The 27,015-nt window shown below is 41.0% G+C and overlaps 1 protein-coding gene across 7 annotated transcripts in view; it reads right to left on the bottom strand.

Annotated features, from left to right (window-relative positions):
- IGF2BP2 (insulin like growth factor 2 mRNA binding protein 2) overlaps positions 1–27,015 on the bottom strand; it is a 156,407-nt gene that overhangs the window by 38,581 nt on the left and 90,811 nt on the right. For all 7 annotated transcript variants that reach the window (XM_043594670.1, XM_043594669.1, XM_043594673.1 and 4 more), the window contains exons 3-4: positions 4,344–4,392; positions 3,202–3,253 (exon numbers count right to left, since the gene is read on the bottom strand). In XM_043594670.1, coding sequence (XP_043450605.1) covers positions 3,202–3,253; positions 4,344–4,392 — 101 coding nt within the window. The remainder of the gene's footprint in view (positions 1–3,201; positions 3,254–4,343; positions 4,393–27,015) is intronic.

The raw sequence follows: 27,015 nt of genomic DNA, 5'->3' as shown, positions 1-27,015 counted from the left end.
ATATTTGCTATTCTAAGTCGTGTTGCTAAAAATCAGCTTTACTGCAAATATCATTTGAATTGTGTTCTCTTCTGAATTACTTTTTTAGGCTAAATCATGAAGAAAAATAACTGGGTAATGGAACATAATGCTTCTTAATGCATATTTTCAGATTACTTTCCTAAAAGTACCACCATCAAGGTAGAAGTCTGTTATGTTTGCATTTATTTTTAAATAACTGGATATACATATAAAATAAGAAAGTATTTTAATTCTTCATTTATTCTTTTTTTTTTAATTTTTTTTTCAACGTTTATTTATTTTTCATTTATTCCTAAAGTAGAATTGTTAATATTTTTGTCTCCCTTTGAGTGAGCTCCATGACTCTGAGTTAAATTAGTAACTGTATAATAAAGAAAAGTTGTAAGTCATTTGGTTGAAGGAGAGAACACAAACTCTAAGAGTGGCTAATATAAAACTCTTGTGAACTGGCTTATCTTGGTTCGTAATTGCCTCTTCTTCCAAAATCAGAAGTTAAAAATAAATTCAGAAGTCAAGATAAAACTTTCTCAATCTAAGCCAGTAAACTTAAACCAAAAATTCTGTTTTTCCCCAAAACAAGTAGCTATGACTAAGTCAGATCCTCCCTTTAAAAAACACTTAAGCTATGGGGCACCTGAGTGGCTCAATTGGTTAAGTGTCTGACTCTGGCTCAGGTCATGATCCCAATGTTCACAAGTTCAAGCCCTGCATCGGGCTCTGTGCTGACAGCTCAGAGCCTGGAGCCTGTTTCAGAATCTGTGTCTCCCTCTCTCTCTGACCCTTCCCTGCTCTCTCGCTCTCTCTCAAAAATAAATAAAATACTAAAAATTTTTAAAAAAAATATTTAAGCTACTGGGAGACTTGGAGTTAACCATATTAAGTTAATGATAGAGTTAATTCAAGAAAACCATGATAAAGCTGCTTTCCAAGTAATAATAAAACCTTGTAGTATAGGGATTCCTAATTTGGATCCACATTAGAGCTTCAGAAATTTTATAACCTCACACCACCACCACCACCACCATCACGAACACCTCCTCCTCCCCCCACCTCCACCACAACCAAAGATTCAAATGTGTGGATGGATGTATGAATTTTTCTGGTTTATAATCTCCATAAGACTCTCAAAGAGGTTAAAGACCACAGTCAAAAATATTGTTTATTCAGTAACTTCAAAATAGCTGCAACCTTCAAAGGGAAGGGATGCACAGTCTTCAGGAAAGAGGTGATATTGAGATTTACACGTCATAAATGCTGAGCCCAGCCCGGCTCTGCCCGGGAGTGTTCTTGCTGCCTCTCATTCACACTTACCCAGAGAAGTTCTCACAGTGCAAAACAGGGGATGAGTAGCCCACAACCGTCCTCTCTCAGTGCTGACACACAGAATGTACCAGAGGGTTCCTATTTGCTGCTTTCTAGTGCTCCAGATGAGGCTGTCGACTCCCAGAAAGGGAGAAAGGGATGGCTTTGAACCTCCTGAATAAATCTATCCACTAGGATTCTCAGATTCTCAGATTTTGTTCTCACTTCTTAGTCATATTCTGTTATTCAAAGACCTTTGTCTTCAGGAAATCAGACAGTTCTGTGATTCTGGAAAGAACTGAGCTCCATTCGAATAATTTATTTCGCTGGACATAAAAGCTCTAAAAAGTTTCTTAAAACTCTACTGAAAATATTTTCCTGCTGAATCAGGAATCACCTATGAAACAAAACAAAACAAAAGCCCAACACTTCTATCCTGTAGTTGTGAGGCGGCTGGAAACTGGATGGTCTCCAGGGCACAGGTGCACTAGGAGCTGTCACTGCCCCAGGGACCTGCAGTATTTCCTCCTCGCATGGCAGTGTCCTGAATTTATAAGATTGTCTTAGCTAGTAACTTTTACAGGCTCATGTCTGTGAGGCCATCTTGCCTACTACATCCAATCCTTATTAGAATGTCTTCTTCTCCATGTTGAGGGAAATAACAAGAACTGAGAAACAGAATCCTTGTAAATCATGTCTTCTTTCTGAGCTCTTTCCCTTCACCTTTGGGCATGGGCAGTCAGCAGCATGAAATTGAATAATAATATTTTTAATATTCATGGAGTGGAGAACAGCTGAATAATTACTACTTTAAAATGATTACTTTAATTATACTGGCAGATAGAACAGATTGCATATCAGACAATTGGTTCTCTGTGATTATTCATTCCCAAGTGAATCCTAACAATCCCTTGAGATTATATAGGACTCTGTTGCCTACAAATTTTTATACAGGTTCACTTTGGATGCCACAACTACTCAGTGATATAGAAGGGATAGAATTTATTCTCCCCATTTTATACATGTGGAAACTGAGTCAGTGAGGGTTAAGTGACTTTTCCCAGGGCTTCACAGTCAGTAAATAACTGCATTCACATTCTGCTTTTTAGGCTTGCCACATCAGGAGCTTGGAATCTACTTTTCGGGGACTCTTAAAGAGCTATGTGAGGTATCAATTTCTTTAAAAAGATAAACTTTTTAAAGAAAAACTTTTTACTGTTTAAAATCATAGCATTTCATGTTTTAGATGATATAAGCGAGAGCAGCAGAAAGAAGGGTATATATTTTCTGTGGATGTCCAACACTGATGTCCTAAGCCTGTGGCTCTCAAACTTGAGTACACACAAAAATCAGTTGGGGGTGCTTGTTTAAAATACAGATTCATCAACTCTTGCCCCAAAGAGTCTTACTTTGTCAGTTTATGGTGAACCCCAGGAATGTGCATTTTCATAAGCACTGTGGGAGATTCTGGTATAGGAGTCCTACTCCTTGAGAAACACTCAGTCTAAGACACTAGTGATCTGTTGTTCTTAGCCAGGAAAAGGAAAACTGTGACAGCATAAATTCAATTACTTCCAAGTGAATTACGCTTACCCTAGCCTGACAGTGTTTGAGAGCACATTAACAGAATATATATATATATATATATATATATATATATATATATACATACACACTTTATATATAAACCAAACCTGAAAGTCATATTCTTTGAAACAATAAATTTTATAGATATGGATAAAAAGATCTGAATATCTCTAACAGAGAAAGCTTGTTTCAAAAGAATTTGAATTTACTATTTGTCTTTGGAGTTGACCCAGCCTATAACAGATAACAATCCCACTCAAAATTCAATAGGCTAATTTGCTCACTTAATACCTTGTTCTACATTCTCCACTGTCCCATACTGAGCCAAAAGTCCATCCAGCACCTGAAAAAGAGAGATCCCATGTCAGAACAGGAAGATAAGATTGTACTCACACACACAAAAATAGCATAGTGATATCTCCCAGCAAATGAACGAAAACAAGTTACAGGAATAATCTAACTAAATTGATATTTCAGGTCTTCCATCAAAACAGTTAAAAATGAATAAATATATGGGACTTTCACTTGGTTATTAGCTCTCAAGTAATCTGTCCACTAAGGTGACACAGCAGAATTTCAGAGTCTTACTGTTAACAATCACATCCATCGTGATGGTTGGGGCACAATGCTTTAGGACAAGCAGAATAAAGGACAAGGTTTACTTGCCCTTCTTACAAGTTTTAACCATTCTTCCTTCTGTTCTTCTCTAGGGATCTCCTTATTTTACAAAGCAGTGGGATATTTTTTTTTTTACTTTGAAATTTTCCATAATAAAGGATTTTTTTAAGTAATAAAAATGTCAGACAAAACATTCTATTTCCTTTAAGGCTGTTTTGATTTTGTTTGGGTTGGAAATAAACATTGGGGCAGCTTGTTTTTAAATAAGGCAATGAGGCCACTCCTCACATTCTGTCTTCTTGAATTTTAAGGTAGCAATCTTACAAGAAGTTTTACAACTCTGAAACTATATCTTCACTATTACTCATAGCAACTCATTCACAATCAACAAAAAACCTACTCAAACTAACAATCTTCTATTTTTATTGGGTTTCCACTGATTTTATTTTTCCAAAATCATAATTTGGAAAGGTAAAAAGTCTTTTACAAAATCATGACCGAAAAATCACAAACCAGGTATACATTTTGTTTCATAGTTTGTCAGTGCTTGGTGCCTGAGAAGACAGAACAGGAGGGCTCAAAGCACACATCTTGCACAACAAAAGAGACGAACACAACCCTAAAGCTGTGACAGATCACGTACATTAGGATACTGAAAAAGGAAGACAGAGCACGCAGGAGCTTTGTGGAGAGGTATGAGGACCTCTAATTCCCCAGGGAACTCACAGAGGGAGAGCAGTTTTGCAGACCTATTAAAAAGGAAGATGAGGATGGAGGGCAGGAAGACGGTAAACACACAGGTGACACTGGCTTACCTCCCACTGCAGGTGAGGAGGGATGTTTCGGATCTGAATTTTCCTGCTCCTGTAAAAATGAAAGCTCAGACTATAACACTTTCTCTAGGACACAGACTTCAGCAAATGACAAAATGTCTCAAGACCATAGTTTGAGTTCACTTTCTCACTGTGTTTACTGAGGCATCGGCAAGAGATTCCAGCTGTGACTCATGAGCATCATGTTTTAAGGTTTTCAATTACTTTGGGGAAAAAAAGAATAAACCCAACAAGAGTGAATATGCTAAGTGAAACAGCTTACATACACATGTGCCTTTTCAATTTCTTGCCAAAGCAGTTAGCACCTAAATTACCATACAGATTCTAATTATAGAATTTAGTACCTTCCTCCCCAAAATAGATGGTCCTGCAACTGACCCTACCCCAGTGGGTACTAAGGCTCAAATGTGACAGGTGAGGTCACATAAATAGTGGACTTAAATGAGGTCAGATTTAGTTCACCCTTTACCTAATAATGTAAAGCTTGCTTTCGAAAATTACTTTTATCTTTGAATAAGTAATACAGTAATAATTTAAAAATTAGAACACTATAAAAAGGTGTGCTAGAAAAAGTCTTACTCCCACCCACTCCCTTCCTTTACCAGAAATAAACACTTTTACTTATCACTCGTGTACTCTTCAGTTTCTTTATGCAAATAATAGCAAATGCAAATATAAATTCTTATTTCTCCCCCTCTCTTACAGAAATATTTACATATTCTACAAACTCTCTGCATGAGTTTTTCACCTGAACAGTATAATACTGGAGATCTTCCCATGCTGACAGAGCCTTCATTCTATTTTATATTATGTGGAGGTACCAAAGTGCATTCAACCCATCCCCCTTGGGCCTTCTTTCACCTTTTTAGTCAGAGGATTTTTCTGTTTTTCTGGGACATCCTGCTGGTCTGATAACTAAGTGATTTAGATTGTTTCTTGTTTTTAAGTAAACATTAAAATTACATAGGAAAAGGAAAGAAATGGAAGCATAAGAATTTTTCTATCTTTTAAGAATATGTCAGATCCTAGAAAGAAAACACAAATCAGCATTTAAATATTAGAGAGGTATATTCTAATGGAAGGACTTGACATCTGATTCCCCTAAATATCCATTTTGGGGCATTGTAAGAAAAGGGATGTAATGGCAAAAGTGTACCTGCCATTACTTTTTCTTTTTTTCTGGTGTCAGAGGTACCAAATAGGAACTACACACAGCCACAAGTTTTTCCATGGCTTTAATCTGGGCAACAGCCCCAGAAAGAAATGTTAACAATTCATGCAGAGAGGAAAAGAAAGAGAGGTACACAGAGGAAACATGAAAACAAACAATCAAGTAAATCAGGGGCTCCGGTTTTCTCATGGTTTTTATTGAATGCAAAGGCAGGGCACTTCTATGTTCTAGATCCTACACAGTACTTCTAATTTTTAAAAAATGAGAGTGCATTCATGCTTTACTACAGGGCAAGCCAGTCTACAGAACCTCTAATCTGGTATCAGGATAGGAAGGAGGAAGATGAACCAAAAACTACTTTCTACCTCTACGCTATGAAGTCCCTTTCCTGACACTGCCTTTGGCAATAGTTCACAATAGAACTGCTGACACTATCCCATGTAGTGGCTCAACGGAATGCTCCACAGAAGATGTCACAAGTCTATTTACAGAAAAGACACCAGAATTTGCAAGAAATTGAATACTTCTTTTAAATATAATTTATTGTCAAATTGGCTTACATACAAAACCCAGAGTTCATCCCAACAAGTGCCCTCCTCAATGTCCATCACCCATTTCCCCTCTCCCCCACTCCCCTTCAACCCTCCGTTTGTTCTCTGTATTTAAGAGTCTCTTATGGTTTGCCTCCCTCCCTCTCTATAACTATTTCCCCCCTTCCCCTCCCCCATGGACTTCTGTTAAGTTTCTCAAGATCCATATATGAGTGAAAACGTATATCTTTCTCTGACTTATTTCACGTAGCATAATACCCTCCAGGTTTCATCCACGTTGCTGCAAATGGCAGGATTTCATTCTTTCTCATTGCCAAGTAGTATTCCATTGTATATATGAATCACATCTTCTTTATCCATTCGTCAGTTGATGGACATTTAGGCTCTTTCCATAATTTGGCTATTGTTGAAAAGTGCTGCTGTAAACACTGGGGTACATATGCCCCTATGCATCAGCACTCCTGTATCCCTTGGGTAAATTCCTAGCAGTGCTATTGCTGGGTCATAGGGTAATTCTATTTTTATTTTTTTGAAGAACCTCCACAGTGTTTTCCAGAGCGGCTGCACCAGTTTGCATTCCCACCAGCAGTGCAAGAGTGTTCCCGTTTCTCCACATCCTCGCCAGCATCCATAGTTTCCTAATTTGTTCACTTTAGCCACTCTGACCGGTGTGAGGTGGTATCTCAGTGTGTCTTTGATTTGTATTTCCCTAATGATGATTGATGTTGTCCATCGTTTCATGTGTTTGTTGGCCATCTGGATGTCTTCTTTGGAAAAGTGTGTCTATTCATGTCTTCTGCCCATTTCTTCACTGGATTATTTGCTTTTCGGGTGTGGAGTTTGGGGAGTTCTTTATAGATTTTGGATGCTAGCCCTTTATCTGATATGTCATTCATAAATATCTTTAAGAAATTGAATATTTCTAAAGAAAAATATTTTTTTAAATCTCCAAATATAAACATCAACTCTAAATACTAACCAAGAATTTACTAGTATATAAGTCTTACTGGAAGAAACTCATTCATGAACACAAAGATTTGAAAAAAGACAACCATAGCATTGTTTGTGACGACAAAGATGGCAAACAATCTAAATACTGACCAACAGGGAAATGAATAAATGAATCACAGGACAGCCACAAGATGGAACATTATACACCTTTTAAAAAGAATGAAGCAGGGGTGCCTGGCTGGCTCAGTCGGTAGAGCATCCAACTCTTGATCTCTGGGTCTTGAGTTCAAGCCTCATGTTGGGTGTACAGATTACTTAAAAAAAAAAATGAGGTCGACATATAGGCACGGTCATAAGGAACCATCCACTGCATGCCATTGTAAGAAAAGAGCTAATTATAGATTAGGAAGATCTTGGTTTTTTTAATGTTTTTAATGTTTATTTTTGAGAGACAGTGTAAGCAGGGGAGGGGCAGAGAGAGAGGGGACAGAGGATCTGAAATAGGTTCTGTGCTAACAGCAGAGAGCCTGATGTGGGGCTCAAACTCACGAACCTGTGAGATCATTATGTGAGCTGAAGTTGGACACTTAACTGGCTGAACAACCCAGGTGCCCAAGGCAGATCATGTTTTTTAAGTGCACAAAACATACAACATGCTATTAAATGTGTGTGCTTGTAAACGCATAAAAAAAGGAAGGTAAAGGCAGTTGGTGAAAGGGGACATATACTTTTAATTTTAGCTACTTCTGTCATTTGTTTTAAAAAACGAGAATGTACTCATGCCTTACTTGCTTTAAAAAATTAACAATTAAAACTCCTACTAACTCTGCTTTAATGAATATACAAGATTTATTTTTGAAAAGTATACTGAAACCTACTAAATTAAAAAAAAGGAAAGAACAAAAACCAAACACCTCACGTTTTTCCATAACTAGGTTAGCTATTCTTGAAATCGTATTTAACAGAATATTAATTTATTTAGCAAACTCTGTTCCTAACGTATAAGCCATCAAACTCTGTCTGATCCAGATTACTGCAAATCCTAACTAACTGGGTCTGAAACAATAATGTTTCCCTTAATGCCTCATGTAAAGAATGCACATCAGGCAATCAGTTCAGGAACTGGAATGTTCATTAATCACGATTCCAGGAGAAATAATCCCTAAAAAAGCTAGTGTGTGGCATCTCTAATCTTAGGTCTGAATGGAAAGAAAGAAAAAGAACTGAGAACTGAAAAAGGAACTGGAGATCACTATAGGAGAACCAATTACACTGATCCTTAGGTAACTGGGAAGATTATCCTGAGCTATTATCTTTCAGGATCAGGAGTGGGCAGGACCTGTGAGTTCTGCTAACTTCCACAGCGTGATCTGGATGCTATGCCTCCTTCTCAGGGGCCAGGGATGCTTGTCCCCTTCAGCCCCCAGGGAGGGACTTCCACATGTCCTTCAAACCCCGCTCACATGTGCAGAGGCTTCCAGGGCGTCTCCAGGCAGAACTGTCTCCTCTGCACTCTTCAGCTTTTATAACAGCTCACTCTCTGCTGTAATTATTTTTCTGCTGGGGCTGTCATGTTCCCCCACCAACCTTCTACTTGATGGTAATTTCCTCAAGGACAAGCTCTTTATTTACTAGTCTTTGGTCCAGCATGGGGCCAAGTGTCTAGTGTAAAAGCAGAACATGGCACCCCAGGGCTGGGAAAAGCACTCCTAATGCTGGCTGTAGCATGCCTATGATGTGGATCCCCCTGACCCCACCCCGGAAGGCCAACTGTTTATTTCTCCTGTGCCAGGTAGTCAAGAGAAAAGGGAAGGGTTCTTTACCCTCTTTCCCTTTTGAAATCCATAAAAGTATGCCCTGCTTTAAGAAGCCAAACATACACAATAACTCAGGAAAATTATTGGTTTTAAGAAAATAATTTTGTTTCTTAAAAAAAAAGGAATAATCTCACAGTTCCTTTATTTTAAAAAAGAAATCAACCTTCCCTAAACACACATAATGATGTTTCTCATCTTCACTGCCCAGAAGCATTAGAGCAGCTTCCTAGCTGGCCTGTCTTCCAGTACTGCACTCCTTCCTCTCCCAGCCAGCCCTCCTGGGCTGCCAGTGACTGACTGACTTTTTCTTTTTCTTTTTTTAAGTTTATTTATTTTTGAGAGACAGAGAAAGAGTGAGTAGGGGAGGAGCAGAGAGACAGGAAGAGAGAGAGAATCCCAAGCAGGCTCCATGCCATCAACACAGAGCCCGAGTGGGGCTCGAGCTCACAAACCACAAGATCATGACCTGAGCTGAAATCAAGAGTCAGATGCTTAACCGACTGAGCCACCCAGGTGTCCCTGTCAGTGACTTTCTAAAGCACAAATATGACTGGTTACTCTTGCCTTTTTTGACTCCCTGTCACCACATCCAAATTCCCTTTCACGACCCAGTTACTGTCTCCTTCCCCATCTCTTTATGTTGCCAAACTGCCCAAACTTTATGCACTTCTCCCTTCATCAAAAGTAGTATGTTACACCGGCAGTTTATATGCATGCTTTTGACGCCTTCAGTCTACCTTAAAAACAGGACTAGGGGCGCCTGGGTGGCGCAGTCGGTTAAGCGTCGACTTCAGCCAGGTCACGATCTCATGGTCCGTGAGTTCGAGCCCCGTGTCAGGCTCTGGGCTGATGGCTCAGAGCCTGGAGCCTGTTTTCGATTCTGTGTCTCCCTCTCTCTCTGCCCCTCCCCCGTTCATGCTCTGTCTCTCTCTGTCCCCAAAAAAATAAATAAACGTTGAAAAAAAAAAAAAAAACCAGGACTAAAGAATTTGCCTATTCTAGATATCTCAGTAAGTGGAATCATACAGTATTTGTCCTCTTGAGTTTGGCTTATGACAGTTCACATAATGTTTTCAAGGTTCATCCATGTTGCAGCACGTATCAAAACTGTATTCTATGCACTGCTTTTTAAAGTTAACCTGTTAGTGTGGCCGCTTCAGCAGTACATACACTAAAGTTAATCTGTTAGGGTCTGTTTTGGTTTTTTGTTTGTTTGTTTGTTTGTTTGTTTGAGAGGGAGAGAGAGAAAGAGAAGACAAGCAGGGCAAGGGCAGAAGGAAAGAGAGAATTTTAAACAGGCTCCACGCCCAGCGCGGAGCCTGAAGCAGGACTCGATCTCATGACCATGAGATCATGATCTGAGCCTAAGTCAAGAGTCAGCCACTCACCCGACTGAGCTACCCAGGTGCCCCATCTGTTAAGGTCTTCTATTTATTTCCTTTTAACTTTTTTTTCACATGAAGGAATGTTTTGGATTTTTACCAATTTTAAGACAATCCACCCAGACTTTTATACTGGCTGAGTTAATTAGATCTAGATCAGTGGGTTGGGGAAGAGGGAACAGATAGTTAGTATTTACTGGTACAGAGTTCCTGCTTGGGATGATGAAAAAGTTCTGAAAATAGTGGCGATGGTTGTACAACACCATCAGTGTTGTTGTTTTTTTTTTTAATTTTTGTTTTAACGTTTATTTATTTTTGAGACAGAGAGAGACAGAGCATGAATGGGGGAGGGGCAGAGAGAGGGAGACAGAGAATCTGAAACAGGCTCCAGGCTCTGAGTTGTCAGCACAGAGCCCGATGCCGGGCTCGAACTCATGGACCATGAGATCATGATCCGAGCCGAAGTTGGCCGCTCAACCGATTGAGCCACCCAGGCGCCCCCAACACCATCAGTGTTCTTAATGCTGCTGAGCTGTACACTTAAAAATGGCTAAAAGAGCAAATTTTGTTATGTATTTTTTACCACCGTAAAAAAAGTACTATACAAAAAAAGAGCAATGCAAAGGAAACAATATGAAATCTTCTAGGAGACAACTAGTCTGGACTTGTCAAAATGTCAATGTCATAAAAAATCCAAACATTGCTCTAGATTAAAAGAGAATAAAGAGATCCAAAACCAAGGGGGACAGGGGAACAAGAGTAAAGAGGGCAGTAAGGAGCACGGTTTTGACTTTTTTCTTTTTCATTTTAATCAAAAGCAGAGCAAGACCCATAGTCAAGCAGAGGATACCCTTTAATGTAGACAACCAGGGTCTTCCCTAGTGGCTTTGGGATTTAGGAATTTAGAATTTCCCACTCTCATAATTCAAGCAAGCACTTAGGATGAGAAAAGGAAAAGAAGCTCGGCCTCTTTCCTTGGGGAACTTGGCTACTCTAATTCTATATTCTGGTTAATCAGTGATTGCAGTATACACGTACAGACTATCAAATCTTAACTACAAAACAAAATACACTTAACCCCAGCTCATCTAATTCTAACCGACCTGGTTCATGGTATATAGAGCTTTTCAACATCTAAGTGCCTCAGAATACCTTTTATAAATGTTATTATCTTTGTAGTGTAGATGCCCAGAGGAAATAGAAAGTTCCAACTTGAGTGAATTTCAGATAAACTAGATGTCCAGTGTTATAAATTTCAATAGCCTGGCAGAAATTATTTTGTGTGGTAGAATTTGTAGCTTAAAAACAAGTGGCCAAGCATTTGGGAAATACAATCATATTTAATTGTCATGGAATTTCTGTGATTATGAAGAACCATCTTACCTATATTTGGGGGGGGCAAAAAAAGTTTAACCATTTTACCTATATTGGGGGTAAAACACATGCTTGCATGTGCAGAGGATAATGGTATATGGTAATGAGCCACAAGTCTGATCAGCCACCTTGGGAACTCTAACCCAAGCCTTAACCATGATGGGGACTTGAGTGGAGAACAAAGTTAACACAAATGTGAGAACCCAGCTTATAAGATCTCAGGTTCCATTTGAAAATTAGGTCATCTAGAGACTAGAGAATCCCCAGGTAAACTGTGGACAAAAGAGGCAACATAGAAAGTAGAGTCCTATGAAAGAGTTCTGTGGGGTTCAACGAAGAATTCTACCTAACTAGGTCCCATCTGTTTCCATAGCCATTCTGGGTGCCATCAGATGACACACAGTCCTCACCTTGGAGGGAAATTAGAGCACCATGGATTACCTATGGAGTGGCAAGTATGCTAACCAACTCCAAGGACTGTGGGAGAGCTAAGACTAAACCCACTATGATTCTCCTGTTGCCCTCCCCCAGCATATAGTGCTATAGTCAGTATAGTGCTGTATCCCATGCACTCATTAGTATGTGTTTAAACCTTAAACTTAGAACTTCTGGACAGTCTGTACAAGGATATTCTGTGCTAAGCTGAACTAGGACCTAGGGCTGCTCAGGGAAGCAAATGAATCACCAGAGAGAGCCAAGTCCAATCCTCTACCCAACTGTCACTTAAATCCCCCTCTTTGTCTCTGTCTCTGTCTCTCTCTCTCTCACACACACACCCACACACACACACACACACCCACACCCACACCCACCCACACACACACACACAGACACACACAGGCAGGGGACAGGGAATGATTAAAAAGTCAATTAAACAAATTGTTTAGTCACTTTGTTACAAAATTATTAAGAATAATTGCCTTTGCCTCTATGGGATCTAAAATAAATGTATTATAATAGCTATCAGAAAACGATGCTTTCAATATACAAACTGCTAAAAAGTGAAAAAAAAAGTTTAGGGATTTTTTAGGAAGAAAAATTATGTGATCAAAGTCTTTATGAGTATTAGCAGTGTTATGGGCCAAATCATAAAAAGATTAAATCAGGTATTATTGTGGTGACCTACTGCAAAGGGTTTTGAGCCAGAAGAACTGCAGTTATAAAGCTGACAACTTCCTTTCCTCTATAAACTCAAGTCCACAAAACCATAAATCCCCAAGCGGCCCCAACATACTCATGCTTCCTGACATTCAGAGGCAGGAGCTCATGAAAAGTCCACTGTCTGAACAGGACAAAAGTCAGTGAATATGGTAAGCAGTAGCCCAAGACTTTGTAACTCACTTAATCTCCTACACCCTCCTAACCAGTCTACTAGGCTTATAGAAAGGCCTTGACTTTTTAAGAAGTTGCTAACACAATTCCAGATATCCCTTTTGAGGAAAACACTGGGGATTCTTAATTGTTGTTGAAACAGGGAGAAGGGGAAAGAGAAGAGTGAATGGGATGATTTATGATGATTAGATGTTCATGAGAAGACTGGCCAGACTGCTATTCCTGGGCAAGGTGGTGAAGAAATTCCCCCACTGGGAAGGGGTACAGTGAGTGTAATTTGCATTAAAAGATCATTAAGTTTCATTTCAATTGCAGGATTCTACAAATGCTCTGGAAATTGTAAGGTTAAAATAATCTCCTGTTAAAAGGAATCAGTATGGGGGACCTGGCTGGCTCCGTCAGTCAGTGGAACATGCAACTCTTGATCTTGAGGTTGTGGGTTTGTGCCCCATGTCAGGTGTAGAGATTACTTAAAAATCAAATCTTAAAAAAAAAAAAAAAAAAGGAATCAGCAGGATTTACTATGTACGCTGTAATGACCATATACTGTTCTAGTAAAGCAGACAACCAGATTTCTCAGAAATTCGATATTTTAGCTCTGTAAAAAGGAAGTCAAGGGGTGCCTGGGTGTCCTAGTTGGTTAAGTGTCTGAGACTCTTGGTTTAGGATCAGGTCATGATCTCATGGGTTCATGAATTCGAGCCCTGCATCCGGCTATGCACTGACAGCACGGAGTCTGCTTGGGATTCTCTTTCCCTCTCTCTCTGCCCCTCCTGCTTTCTCTCAAAGTAAATAGATAAACTTAAAAAAAAAAAAAAAAAAGAAGTCAATATCTAAAACTTTGTCTCTTTTGATTCATATTCACTTTTTGGCAAAGGGGCTCCTTTTACAGGAATGGTGGCAAAGAGTAGAACGATTTGAACTAAAGAAAGAGAAAAAAATCTAAATAATTATTTGGGGAGAAACTAATATTTTTCTTTGCCAAAAACTTCTTTAGGAAATTAAAATAAAATGAAAACAAAAACAACACAGGAAAATTGTGACCCGCTCTTATCAAGGTTTGTGCACAATTTCCTACAGATAATACCATCTTTCCCATCTACCATCTCCCTCCTTAATTCATTTTGTGACATGACAGAGAAAAAAAAATAGATTTAGCTCTAGTTTTACCAGAACTTCTCCATGTGCTTCACTGAACACTATTTCTTCCTCATACAAGTTATTTTATTTAGGGAAGACTAATAAAGGTTCAGAGGTACACCGGAAACATTCATCACGGTATTTTTAGCAGGAAGCTATCCTCAAACCACCACTACGACTTACCTTAATGGATTCTAATAAGTGTCTCATTTAAGCCTTACCACTCCCTACATGAAGTACACATTGCTATCCCCATTTTTCAGATAAGTAAACTGAGGAGTTGATGAGTGCCCTGTCTACATCTCACAGGTAGGGAGTGATATTTTTGACTTGTGCTCTGCAAGTTTAAATCTTTGTTCCTAAAACATCACTTTGGAATTGTTGATTCACCAGTAACAAAATTTACACTTTATGTATATGTATGTATATGTGTATGTGTGTGTGTGTATATAACACGTGTATATACACACACACATTTACATATATATATATATATATATATATATATATGCGCACACACACACAGACACACACAGCAATGAATTTCGGACAAGATATGCCTTTTCAGGCAAATTCTAGGAAAATGGGTCTTAGGATTGGACTTCTATCTAGCCTTTCCCATTCAGTGTCAACCTCGCTATATAGACTCTGACCAAAAACACCTCCTCTAGGAAGGATTATTTTGAAAACTTCACCAAAGCTGCTCACTCTTTGCTCCTCAAAAGAATTTACTTACATACAAACGCCTTTCAGAAAAGGTAACAAAGGCATTACCTAGTAAACTCTTTCACCAGGTCAGGTGACTCCTAGCTGACAGTCAGGGTCTCTTGGCCCATGGCTGGGAGCCATACATACCTCTTTGTAAAGGCCTGAGGGTGGGACTAAGTATAGGAAAGATCTGCCTCATAGTTTTGCTTAGTAACACTGGCCAAATCCAGGGCTGTGCTGAACCTCATGAGGCATGATAAAGCTTGAGAACCCTCTCCCAAATACAGATTGCTGCATGGGGAAAGGCGGAGTGGATCCCAGACAGGGAGACAAGGTCCTCAGAAGGCTAGAACATTTATGCGTGCCAGAGTACAAACATGAATTTGAATTCAGAAAGGTGAGATTTTGAGAGGGTAAGGCTGAGTGTTTGTGAACTAAAACTCTGCACACCAACTTCCAGCTTTTCAAGATCTAAACAGAGTAAGGATTTTCCTTAATATTTTCATTCGGCTGTGATGGAGATTCCAGTTAACAAAACCAAACTGTGTTTCTACAGAAGTGATTAGTTACTCTTTACAAGGCCCTCAAACTCATTATCTGTAATTAAGACTAACCAGGGTAAAAACACATATTTACACATCATAATTTGAGCCAAGATAAATGATATACATAAACACGATGCAACACAAGTTATAATCTGAGTATATAAATGTTTGCCTTGTGTGGTGCATGGTAAACACAAAATCATCTTTGTAAAGGCACAGGGAGCCACATGCTTCGTCACCCACAACTGTGACATCCTTCCAGCAACTCTTCAACCCATTTTCAATAACTGCTTTCGTTAGTTTTCCAAACAGCACACAAATCTGTCCCGCTCCTTCCTTCCTTCCTACCTGGTCCTTTTTCGTTTTTTCTCCCCTCCACAGCCAAAGCAACATCTGGAACAGAGCAGGTGCTCAGCAATCAGCAAATTCACCAGAAGCATTTGTTGCTGACAGCTGGCTTCTTTTTCCTGGCTCACTCCATCCCATATTCTAACTTCCAACTATAAGAGGAATATGTGCTTACTGAAGACACTGACTGGTCTTCAACCAAGCCACTTGGTTTTTTTCCCACTCCAGTTTATGCTCATCGACTCAATGCAATAGGCTGCTGACCGAAAAATATAGGACAAGATATTTCCTAACACAGTAGCCACTACATACATTTCCCGTGATTAGATGTAATGACTCACATAGAGGTGGTGTTTTTACCCTCAAAACAAGAAATGCGTCAGCATGCCTTGACTTACCGAAGAAACAGTTTCACAATTAACACAAAAATTCAAGCCAGAGGTTCTGAGTCCTCAAAGTCTGGGAATGAGTGATAAACCAACAACATTTTACTTCTGAAAAGAAGGAATTATTCCCAGCAGTTATAAAAGACTTTGATCATTTCATTATAGTCATGATGATGATTAAGAAAAATTAAATTCATCTCCACTATAGCCCTAAATCCCAATAAGCAGAGAAAGGCAGGAAAGGGTCAGCCAAGTCACATATTCCTCCCTCACAAAGGAATTCCCTCCCCCTGCCTTGCAAACCAAGTAGGATTCACCATCTCACACAAGAGTAACATCTCACGGGGAGCCTGGGTGGCTCAGTTGGTAAAGTGTCTGCCTCCGGCTCGGGTCATGATCTCATAGTCTGTGAGTTCGAGCTCCACATACGGCTCTCTGCTGTTAGCACAGAGCCTGCTTTGGATCCTCTTTCCCCCTCTCTCTCTGCCCCTGCCCTGCTCACACACACTCTCTCTTAAAAATAAACTTAAAAAATATTAAAAAAAGAAAAAAGAGTAACCTCTCACCTACACTAGGGGATGGGATGGTGTGAGCAATCCAAACCACACCTATCCAATGTTCTGACAGGAGATTAAATAGACGACATCTTATCCAATTTTGGAGAACAGGGTAATTTCTAAGATTAAAGTTAAAAGTTTTCCAAAGTCATTTAGCAAACGTTCACTGAACAACACCTGTTGTATGCCAAGCATTTGTCTTAGGTTCTGCATTATATTAGCAAACAACAACAACCAATATCCTCATGATGCTTAGGTTCTAGAGAGTAAAAAGGAGTCAACACTGACCCCAGCAAGCCTTAGGACTCTCAACTTAATTTCAACAAAACAAGAAAGCACTTTAAAGCTGGTGCCTTGATCTAAAACAGTTAAGGAAAAAGGCTAATTCTGCTTTTTGCTAACTTAAATTTTTTAGGGTTTAGCTAGAAGTAACCAAGTATTTTTAAGCACCTATTTCTGCACAGTATTCTTCATTGCAGCTGTACCTGCAGTCCCCGTGGCACTGGACCCACTAAAGTTTTCTCTGCTATACAAAAGGATGCTCTGGAGAAGATAAAAAAGGTCATGCGGAAAGTTTGTATCAAAATTGGGAGAGAAGTAAGAAAACCAACTTTTCACACATGTCAATAAAAAGACAAACACAGTTCACAGGATACAAAGGAAAAAAAAAAATCAGTGACCAACTGGTATCTCATAAAGTACTGATGAAAAAAGAAAGGAAAATCACTAGCTCTTAAAATTACATGATTTGAATAGAATGCAATTTGCTTTTTAAATCCTCTAATAGTCAACTTTAACACATATGAATGAGGGGACCCTGGGTAGCTCAGGCAGTTGAGCATCTGACTTCAGCTCAGGTCATGATCTCACAGTCTGTGAGTTCGAGCACTGCATTGGGCTCTGTGCTGACAGCTCAGAGCCTGGAGCCTGCTTCGGATTCTGTGTCTTCCTGTCTCTCTGCCCCTCCCCCGTTCATGCTGTCTTTCTCTCTCTCTCTCAAAAATAAACATTAAAGAAAAAAAGAAAAGAAAATGCAGAGCTTAAAAAAAAAATAAAAACATATGAATGAACTAGGGAAAGAGTGTATAAATTGCTCTTATTTTAAAAAGGATTCATTTTGTGATCACCTTACATCAATTCTGAAATGAAACAAATGAGCAGGGAGAAAACTTCAAATACACAAATTTGATTTGTAACCAATTTTGAGAGGCTAGATTTTTGCACAGAGAACTTTTCCCAGGAGTGCTAACAGAAACGCAAGATTCGTGAACTGTATCCTTCCTCAACTGTGCGCACCCTATCACTACCCCTGCACAGCCACAGCTTCTAGCCTGGTGGCCTGTACAGGAGTCGTTCCGTAAACTTAATGAATGAACGAATGAATGTGCATGACAGGGTTAATGTCTCTGGCACTTAAACACAGAACTCTTTCCAGCTGCTGATTCACTCTCTTCTGAGTTCCCTGTTTTACAAAGACTGTAAACAGAGCATCTGTCTCGGTTGGTTCCTGACTTTTCATCACTTCCTCTTAAGCCAGCACCATTGGCTGGGTGGGCCCCAGCAGGATCCATCAGTGGGAAGTGGCACAGAGGCTTCAACACCTGACTTGAATAAAGGTGAACAACCTACCTGACTCAGCAGGTGGCCGTAGGAGGTCCTGCGACCACAGCTTCAAATTCCTTTCCCCATTTCTTTCCCCTTCCCTGGATGCAGCCCAGCATTGCCCCCCACCCCACCCCCCCACCCCAGGACCCTGCTTCTTCCTTTGCCTGGGGTCAGGTCCTCAGCAACAGGACTGGAGTGGGGAAGAGAGTTAAGTGAGTGCCCTCCCCTCCGTTGTTCACAGAGTCCCAGTCTCCTTAGTGTTGTGATGAGCAACTGCCCTCCCCTCTTAATGTGTCCCTTGCCCCACCCCTAGGAATTATGAAAAAGCATTCCGTGAACTGCGTGCACACTATGAAGTGGGCAGTAGGGCTATTGTGAGAGATGCACAACAGCCTCCAACATTCTCTCATTCCCAGCTTTGGTTCTGATGTGCCCAGGAGAGCTGGTTTTCCTAGGAAATGTCAATGAATCTGACTTCATCTGGTGAGTCACAACTATGTCACTAGCAGTGAGCCAGGACAGAAGCTACTGAAGTTACACAGAGTCACCTTAGAAGTCAGGCTAAAAAATCCATTTCAGGATAATTTTAGAAGCTGAGGAGTACAACTGGCAAACTAAGAGCACCCTGATTATTGTGTTTTGGTGAGAGCACTTTTGTTCCTGGGTAGAAAATACAAAACTTGTAGAATTCCTTAGAAACTTGTGGAAATGCAAACACTTTATATACTCATGTCTAGAAGCAAAAGGACCTGATTTCTTAGGGAAATATGATTTGAGAAAAAAATATAAATTTAAATATATTCCCTGGATTTTCTAACTCAATCATTCTCCCCATCCCTAATAAAACATTCTGTTACCAGAGACTGCCATTATTGCAGCACAAGAGAGAAGCAGAGTGGAAGGCGCACCCAGCTGAGTTTGAATCCTGCTCCCTTTCCGACACATTATCAGACAGATGTTGGACTAGTCCTTTAACCTCTCTGGTTAATGCCTCAGACATGCGACAGTTAGACAAGATAATAGACCAAATGCTTTTCCAAACTAAAATTCACTTCATTTTAGCAGCAAAACAAAACTGTCACAAAGAGAAGGTAAGAAACAGAAGAGATATCTCATGGATTTAAGCTACAGATGGAAATGGGGAAAAAAAAAAAAAAACACAAACCAAACAATTCAGCAAAGCTTGCATTTTGTTTGGGCCACATTTAAAAAAAACTTTTTTTAATGTTTTTTTTTATTTTTGAGAGAGAGAGAGAGAGAGAGAGCGAGCACGAGTGGGGAGGGGCAGAAAGAGAGGGAGACACAGAATCTGAAGGAGGCTCCAGGCTCTGAGCTGTCAGCACAGAGCCTGATGTGGGGCTCAAACTCACGGACCGTGAGATCATGACCTGAGCCAAAGTTGGACGCTTAACAGACTGAGCCACCCAGGCACCCGTTTGCCATCACAATTTTTAACAAATCAGTAAATAAGTTAGATGACAGAGTCTATAGTATGTCATTTTATTTATTTATTTGTTTGTCAGCACACAGCCTGATGAGGGGCTCAGTCCCACAATCCTGGGATCGTGACCTGAGCTGAAATCAGGAGTTGGCAGGCTCAACCAACTAAGCCACCCAGGTGTCCCCAGAGTCCAGTGTTTTATAACTGGATGGCTTGCCATCCCAAAAGAGGGGTTTTGACAGTACTTGTATCATAGCCTACCCCAACAGCCACAATTTACCCCATTTATTCCCTTTTCTACCTTATTACAGAAGTGTTATGTTCACACTTTCACTACTGTCAGCATTACTCTTGCACAATCTCTGGTATCTGGATTTTGAATGTGTGATGTTAGTTCATGATATTTACTAGGAATGGAGGGTACTGCACAGCTAAGTAGGAGCTTGCCCATTTCCTATAGGTGTATGTTGGTCTTGGCATGGGACTGTGAATGAGGAGACTATAATTGCTTCCAAGGAATTCCACTGATGTCAAAACCACCAGATCAAAGCCTGTATTTCCACTACACAGAAACAGAGTTCTGGCCCATAATTCAGATGTCGGTTAATTAGTATAGTAGTGATACTTTACTTGTTATTTCAACTTTGATCTAAATAGTTCTGAAAAGCCCACATTCATATTTTAATTTTTTTCAAGTTTATTTATTTATTTTGAGAGGGAAAGAGGGGCAGAGAGGGAGAGAGAGGATCCCAAGCAGGCTCCGTGCTATCAGCATGGAGCTAGACTCAGGGCTCAAACTCATGGAACCATGAGCCAAAACTAGGAGTTGAAACCTTAACCAATGGAGCCACCCAGGCGCCCCCCACATTCATATTTTTAAAGCAACATGCTTTAACAGCAGGTGAGAGAAACTTAAGGCATCGCACATTTATTGGAAAAGCAGCCACGTTCAGCTTGATTTAATGCAGACACCAGTAGATAATTGTCCAAGGTTCTTCTAGAACAAGAGACTAGGAAACAGGTAAGTAAGAGAGACTTCAAAGGCAGGGTCTAGAGGGTGGGAGGGTGTGTGGGAACATCAGGAGGAAAAGTGTTTGTATTACAGAGTTCTTCCCGGTGACTTTTAAAGTGATTCTGCAGATTTCAGCAAATCTGAACACTTATACCTACTGCTCAACTGGTTTCTTTCAAACAAATGTACTTTTTAGAAACAAATACTACAGGGGTGCCTGGTGGCTGAGTCAGTTGAGTGCCTGACTCTTGATTTCAGCTCAGGTCATGATCCCAGGTTGTGGGATCAAGCCCTGTGTTGGGCTCCAAGTTGAATATGGAACCTGCTTAAGATTCTGTCTCCCTCTGCCCCTCTCCCTGGCTTGCACTCTCTCTCTCTCCCTCTAAAATAGTAGAGAGAGACAGAGACAGAGACAGACAGAGAGACAGAGAGAGAGGGAGGGAGAAAGAAGGATGGAAGGAAGGAAGATATTCTACGCACAAAGTTCAGCAGATACCCAAGAGTATAGAACAATTCTCCCTTCTGTACCTATTCTTCCACCCTCTTGTTCTTGATACCAATTTTTAAAAAATCATTCCAGAGTATTCTATATGTAAACAGATATGTACATATTCTTTTTTTCCCCCAAATAAAAATGTTAGTGCTCTGTATACACTTTTTTTTCACTTGGAGACTGTTTCATACTAAAACACATAAAATTATATTATTCTTTTTTGATGACTGTAGAATAGTCAATTTTATGAAAGTACCATAATTAACTGGTCTCCTGACGGACATATAATGTTTCTATTCTTCTATTTCAAAACAAATAAACAAAAACAAAAACCTAAACGCTGTCATTAGTATCTATCTGGCCAGCTACTAATCTTGCACATGTGTGACTGTATCTTGGAAGATGAGCCCCTGGGAGTAGAATCACTGGGTCACATAATGTTAAAATACAAATGCAGTGATGTTTCTTCACATATGTGAAAACACATTTATCATTTTTTTTTATTTCTGACTATTCAGAGATGAAAAGTACTACCTCACCTGCATTTTAATTACTTATGAGGTCGATCGTTCTTTGTATGTTGAAGAACCTCCCTCACTTCACTGGGGAACTTGACAGAATTCTTCCTTTACTTCAGGATTCTAGAAGGTGACTTCTGGATTTGAGTAACCCCACTCATTTCAGTTACCTGACAAATACTTGCTGAGCATTTATGCTAGACATCAGACCGATGAAGAGCCAGTCCTCTACCATGAAGCACCAACAGTCTGGTTGGGAAGACCGCCACTCAAGAAGCCAGTGCGCTCTCAGCCACGCTGCTACAAGACAGGCCTGCGTCATGCTGGAGGGCGCCAGGGTGCTCAGACAGGCAGGAGGGGAACCCAGCAAGGGCCCCCAGAGGCACCTCAGCCAAGTCCTGAGCAGTAGGAGACAGAGTGGGCCACGTGAACAAAGGTAAGGGTTGGGAGTGTAAAGGGGTCTAGAAGCAAGGTCACAAGTAGAGAAAGGTCCAGAAATGCCTTCCTAGTCAAGGCAATGAGGTACACATAGGCACGGTGGCCAGGTCACATTGTTTGAGAGGAGCAAAGAATGCTTCCAAGGAAGGTCAAGAGAGCAGGCTGGAGATGCTGGCAGGAACTGTTTCCTGAGCTGAAACATGAAAATGATAAACCTTCCACCAAGACCCAGAAAAGAAACATCAGGCCCTTTGCAGGATTGGTGACCACCAGGTGAAACACTGGAGACACATAAACACAGCCATCAGCATTAACTTTCTTTTCAGAAGCTGTTGCTTTCTTTCTTCTTGCTGGTTTCCTTCCTCAGAGAAAAGAGCCTTGAGGCTCTGAAAATCTGGGTATGAGCATTAATTATACCCTTTCTTTTTTTAAACTTTTTTTTAACGTTTATTTATTTTTGGGACAGAGAGAGACAGAGCATGAACGGGGGAGGGGCAGAGAGAGAGGGAGACACAGAATCGGAAACAGGCTCCAGGCTCTGAGCCATCAGCCCAGAGCCTGACGTGGGGCTCGAACTCCCGGACCGCGAGATCGTGACCTGGCTGAAGTCGGATGCTTAACCGACTACGCCACCCAGGCGCCCCAATTATACCCTTTCTTGCGGCCGTGTGCACACCACCACTGGGGAAATCTGCTGACCCTTCCTCACTTCTCCTTGACATGGGGCTGGCCAGGTATATTTAACCAACAAATTAAGTGCCACCAACTACCATTATAATACACTTCTCTGTTCCTAGCAGGTATTTACCATACCTATTGAGATTACAATAGATAAATCTATTAAAAATAGTAAGACTGTTTTATGTTTTAGGCTAGTGAAAGGTAGGATTAAATAACATGATTGATTAAAAAATTTCTTTAATATTTATTTTTGAGAAAGAGAGAGACAGAGTATGAGCTGGGGAGGGGCAGAGAGAGAGAGAGAGAGAGAGAGAGAGAGAGAGAGAGAGGATCAGAAGCAGGTTCCAGGCTCTGAGCTGTCAGCACAGAGCCTGATGCGGGGCTTGAACTCATGAACCGGGTGATAATGACCTGAGCTGAAGTCGGACGCTCCACTGACTGAGCCACCCAGGTGCCCCTACAATTGATTTTTGTAAACAAACGCACTAGCACTTTTTTTTTTAATCCACATAAATAATGCCTCCATCAAAGTAATGCCCTTAGAAGACTATTTACTTATCCCAATAATGATTCCTCTTCCCAACATATTTTTGGATTTTTAAAAATATTTTTTTAAATGTTTATTTTGTTTTGAGAGAGAGAGAGAGAGAGAGAGAGAGAGAGAGAGAGAGAGAGGATGCAACCGGGGGAAGGGCAGAGAGAGATGGAGAAACAAAACCCAAAGAAGGCTCTAGGCCCCTAGCTGTCAGCACAGAGCCCGACACTGGGCTCAAACCCACAAACCATGAATGACGTCGTGACCTGAGCTGAAGTTGGACGCTCAACTGCCTGAGCCATCCAGGTGCCCCGTGTTTTGGATTAATTGATATTTTCCTCAGCAGCTACCTAACAAACACTGATCTACGTTTGGTCTGTAGTGCAATCTTACAAATATGCTGGGTGCTGAAAATGGATATGCCTCTTTTCCTTTATCTTCCTCCTTCTACGTTCAACAGAAACAAAACAAAACTCAGAGGTCTCTCCTTAACGCCTCTGCTAACAGCACACAGAACCGAACTCTGGAGAGTAGGCTGGCTTACTTTGCAGCCCTCCTTAGATGCCAGGACTGCTGGGCTGGCTACCACATCCATGTCACCAACCTATCCTCATAGGGGATTCAGCTCCTACCTTCCTTCAGGGAGGGTGTAGAGGAGCAGCACCAGGGAGCACACCCTTGGCTGTCTTGAGCTCCCTGATCTGGTTACGGAGGGTATTTACTCAGGGCCAGGCTGGTACATGGGGAAACCAACCCCATCGGAGTTGGCTGATCATCAGAATGAGGGCAGGGGACGTTCTTCATTTCCAGGTATCGTCTGGTTAACATTAGGTGCCAGCATTAAAATTTTACCTTAACTGGGGGGAGGTTGCCTATCCTGGCAAGGTCAGTGCTCCCAGCCCTTAGCTCTGCCTTCTTTGTTGCATTTATCTCCACCCGCTGTTTACATCTTTTCTGCCCAGCCAGACTCTGCTCCCTGTGATTTCCACACCTCATTACCCAGCACTTTCCATCCTCAAGGGATGACTATAAACAAATGAACAGGTATCAGAAGGAGCTGCCCTGTAAGCCCACGTAATTGGACCTCTCAATTCAACCCACGTTGGGCGGGACAGGTCATTTGAACGTGAAGAGGCCACTCCATCTCTGACCACGTTCCTTGCGGCACTCTGATGGACAGAGAGCTCTGAAAGAAAGCTCATTCCCTGATGCCTTTAGACCCCAGTTTATTGGGGGTCACAGGCAGAGTGGTGAGGCACCAGGACTGTTGAGCATGGGGTCACCACCCAGATATACGACTATGGCAGGCTACTTAATTTCTTGGGGCCAGATGGCCTCTTTCTACGAACCTCCTCTGTGTCAAGAATTCTCCAGGCCTGCCTGCTGTCTTCCCTCAAGAACACACAGATGTCTCTTCCTCCCATAGAAATCTGTACTAGAACTAAGTTGTCCAGGCAAGAGAAAAGAAAAGAAAAGAAAAGAAAAGAAAAGAAAAGAAAAGAAAAGAAAAGAAAAGAAAAGAAAAGAGAAGAGAAGAAAAGAAAAAAGAAAAAACCTTTGAAGGAAGAATTTCTATGCTGTGAGTGGTTTATCCTGAGAATAAGACTCAGAGAAGTCTTAGAAATCTTCATTCAATGACACAGATAGACAGACTTTAATCTGTGAGCCAAGAAAAATGGTTTGTAAAGGCTAGAAGAAAAGAACCCCATGGCTAAGAACTTGTAAAAACATCTGTAACAAACAAAAGTTCTAAAGGAAAGACTGTGAATCAGCAGGATCACAGGAGGTGGGGAGTGAGCTTTGAAATGGCAGAGAATTAACCGGCTTAAGGGCAAATGGTGCAGAATGGGACTGTGGGAGGTGACACATACAAATCCTCCAGCACCCGCAGCCAGCAGAGGACAAGCAGACACAGTTTCATCCCAGGCCTGCACCAATGGGCATAGCTTCGTCTACCATACTAGTATTTTCCACACGGGCTACTGAGATCCATTAGAGTTTGTAAGGCCAAAGGCTCCGGCCCCGGGAGGTAGAGAGGGAAGCCAGAATGAACAGGAATTACATTTCCCATTCCCTTCACTGACACGTGTGCACAGGCTGTAAGTGCAAAGGGGTGGTGATGTAGACGAAAGACTCCTGTCCTACTCTCTGCCTTCCAGGAACGCAGTCCAGGAGGCGAGGAAGAGACTGGACACCAAAACCTATCATCCAAGGCACCACCAAGAATAAAACCAGTGCAGCACAGCCTGATGTGGGGCTCAAACTCACCAACGGTGAGATCGTGACCTGAGCTGAAATCAAGAGTCGGACACTTATCCAAGCCACCCAGGTGCCCCACAGCCATCTTGTTTAATTCTCACACAGGCCAGCGTGCTGGCAGGGAATGAAAGTAACGTGCCCAAGGTCCCTCAGCTGTGATGTGATGGGGCCGATTATAGAAATTTCCCAGATGAGACCGTAAGAACTGTACAAGACATTTTGAAGTCACAGGGTTCCAAGGACAACAGTGCCCATGGGAGGGACTGGCATTGTGGTGGGTATCCTATGAACACTAAGTGAGGTGCCTAAAAGAGCCCCACACTGCTGCTCAGCCTGGCCCTGTCATTATGTGGCTCCTATCTGCTGCATGCATGAAGGTGAAGTAAGTATTAACTGCTTTCACTTTGCACTTGGGGAATCCAAGGTGAAGCCAGGAGTCTGAACATAGATCCGATGCCCAAGTCATTAGTCCCTTCATTCTGGTAGTATTTTTAGGTGGAACATGAGACCAATGGTTCCATGCAGTAACTGCAGGAGGTGAGCAAATCCAGCAATAAAAAACAACATATCACATTTGTCTTATTTTCTAATATTTCTTTGTACATCAAGGAAAAAGTCTGAGGCTGCAGCTGGACGGTTTTTAATACCTCTCCAATACTAATGCTCCTCTCTCTTTAAAAAAGCAGATGATGTCAGGTTCAGAACCTTTCAACAAGTAACAGTAGCTAGAATTTAGTGACATTTTATTCACAGTGTATTTTATTTTTTATGGTTACTTTTTATTTATTGCAAATGGGGCTGATTTTCCATTTAGATAAATAATATAAAGTTTCTTTTAAAAGTAAACTTACCTTAAGCTTTTTGTTTAAGTAAGCTCTACACCCAATGTGGGGTTTGAACTCATGACCCCCATATCAACAGTCACATGTTCTACAGACTGAACCAGCCAGGTACCCCTGAGCTTAGCCAGGTACCCCTACGTTAAGGTTTTTAAAGGGGGGATCACTTTAAAGGAAAATAAAATAGTTAATATGCAGGTGGTGGAGATATGGCAGAAAACATTGATGGCTGAAGTTTGGGAAATGTTACTCTACGCCACACTAGCCCTCAGAATACAAGCCAGGACTCTGAACACAGATCTGATGTCCAAGTCACCAGTACTTTCATTTCGGTAGTACTGAAGTACTCTGGCTTCTCACCAGTTCTGAATTAGTACTCCTTCATGAGTAGATTAAATGAGACAAGTAATGTTCTCTAGAACTCTCAAGTCCGAGGCTGCAGGATTCCCAGCTGACATGTCCGGGACATGATCTCTTGCATGGGCTACAGGAAGGAACATCATGTATCCAGGCTGGCAAACAGTTACATGAACAAGTGTAAGAAGTGGATATTAACAAGTGTTTGACTAGA

Source organism: Prionailurus bengalensis, chromosome C2 (assembly GCF_016509475.1).
Source record: "Prionailurus bengalensis isolate Pbe53 chromosome C2, Fcat_Pben_1.1_paternal_pri, whole genome shotgun sequence".
Taxonomy (NCBI): Eukaryota; Metazoa; Chordata; class Mammalia; order Carnivora; family Felidae; genus Prionailurus; species Prionailurus bengalensis.
This window is presented reverse-complemented; position numbering and strand designations above follow the sequence as displayed.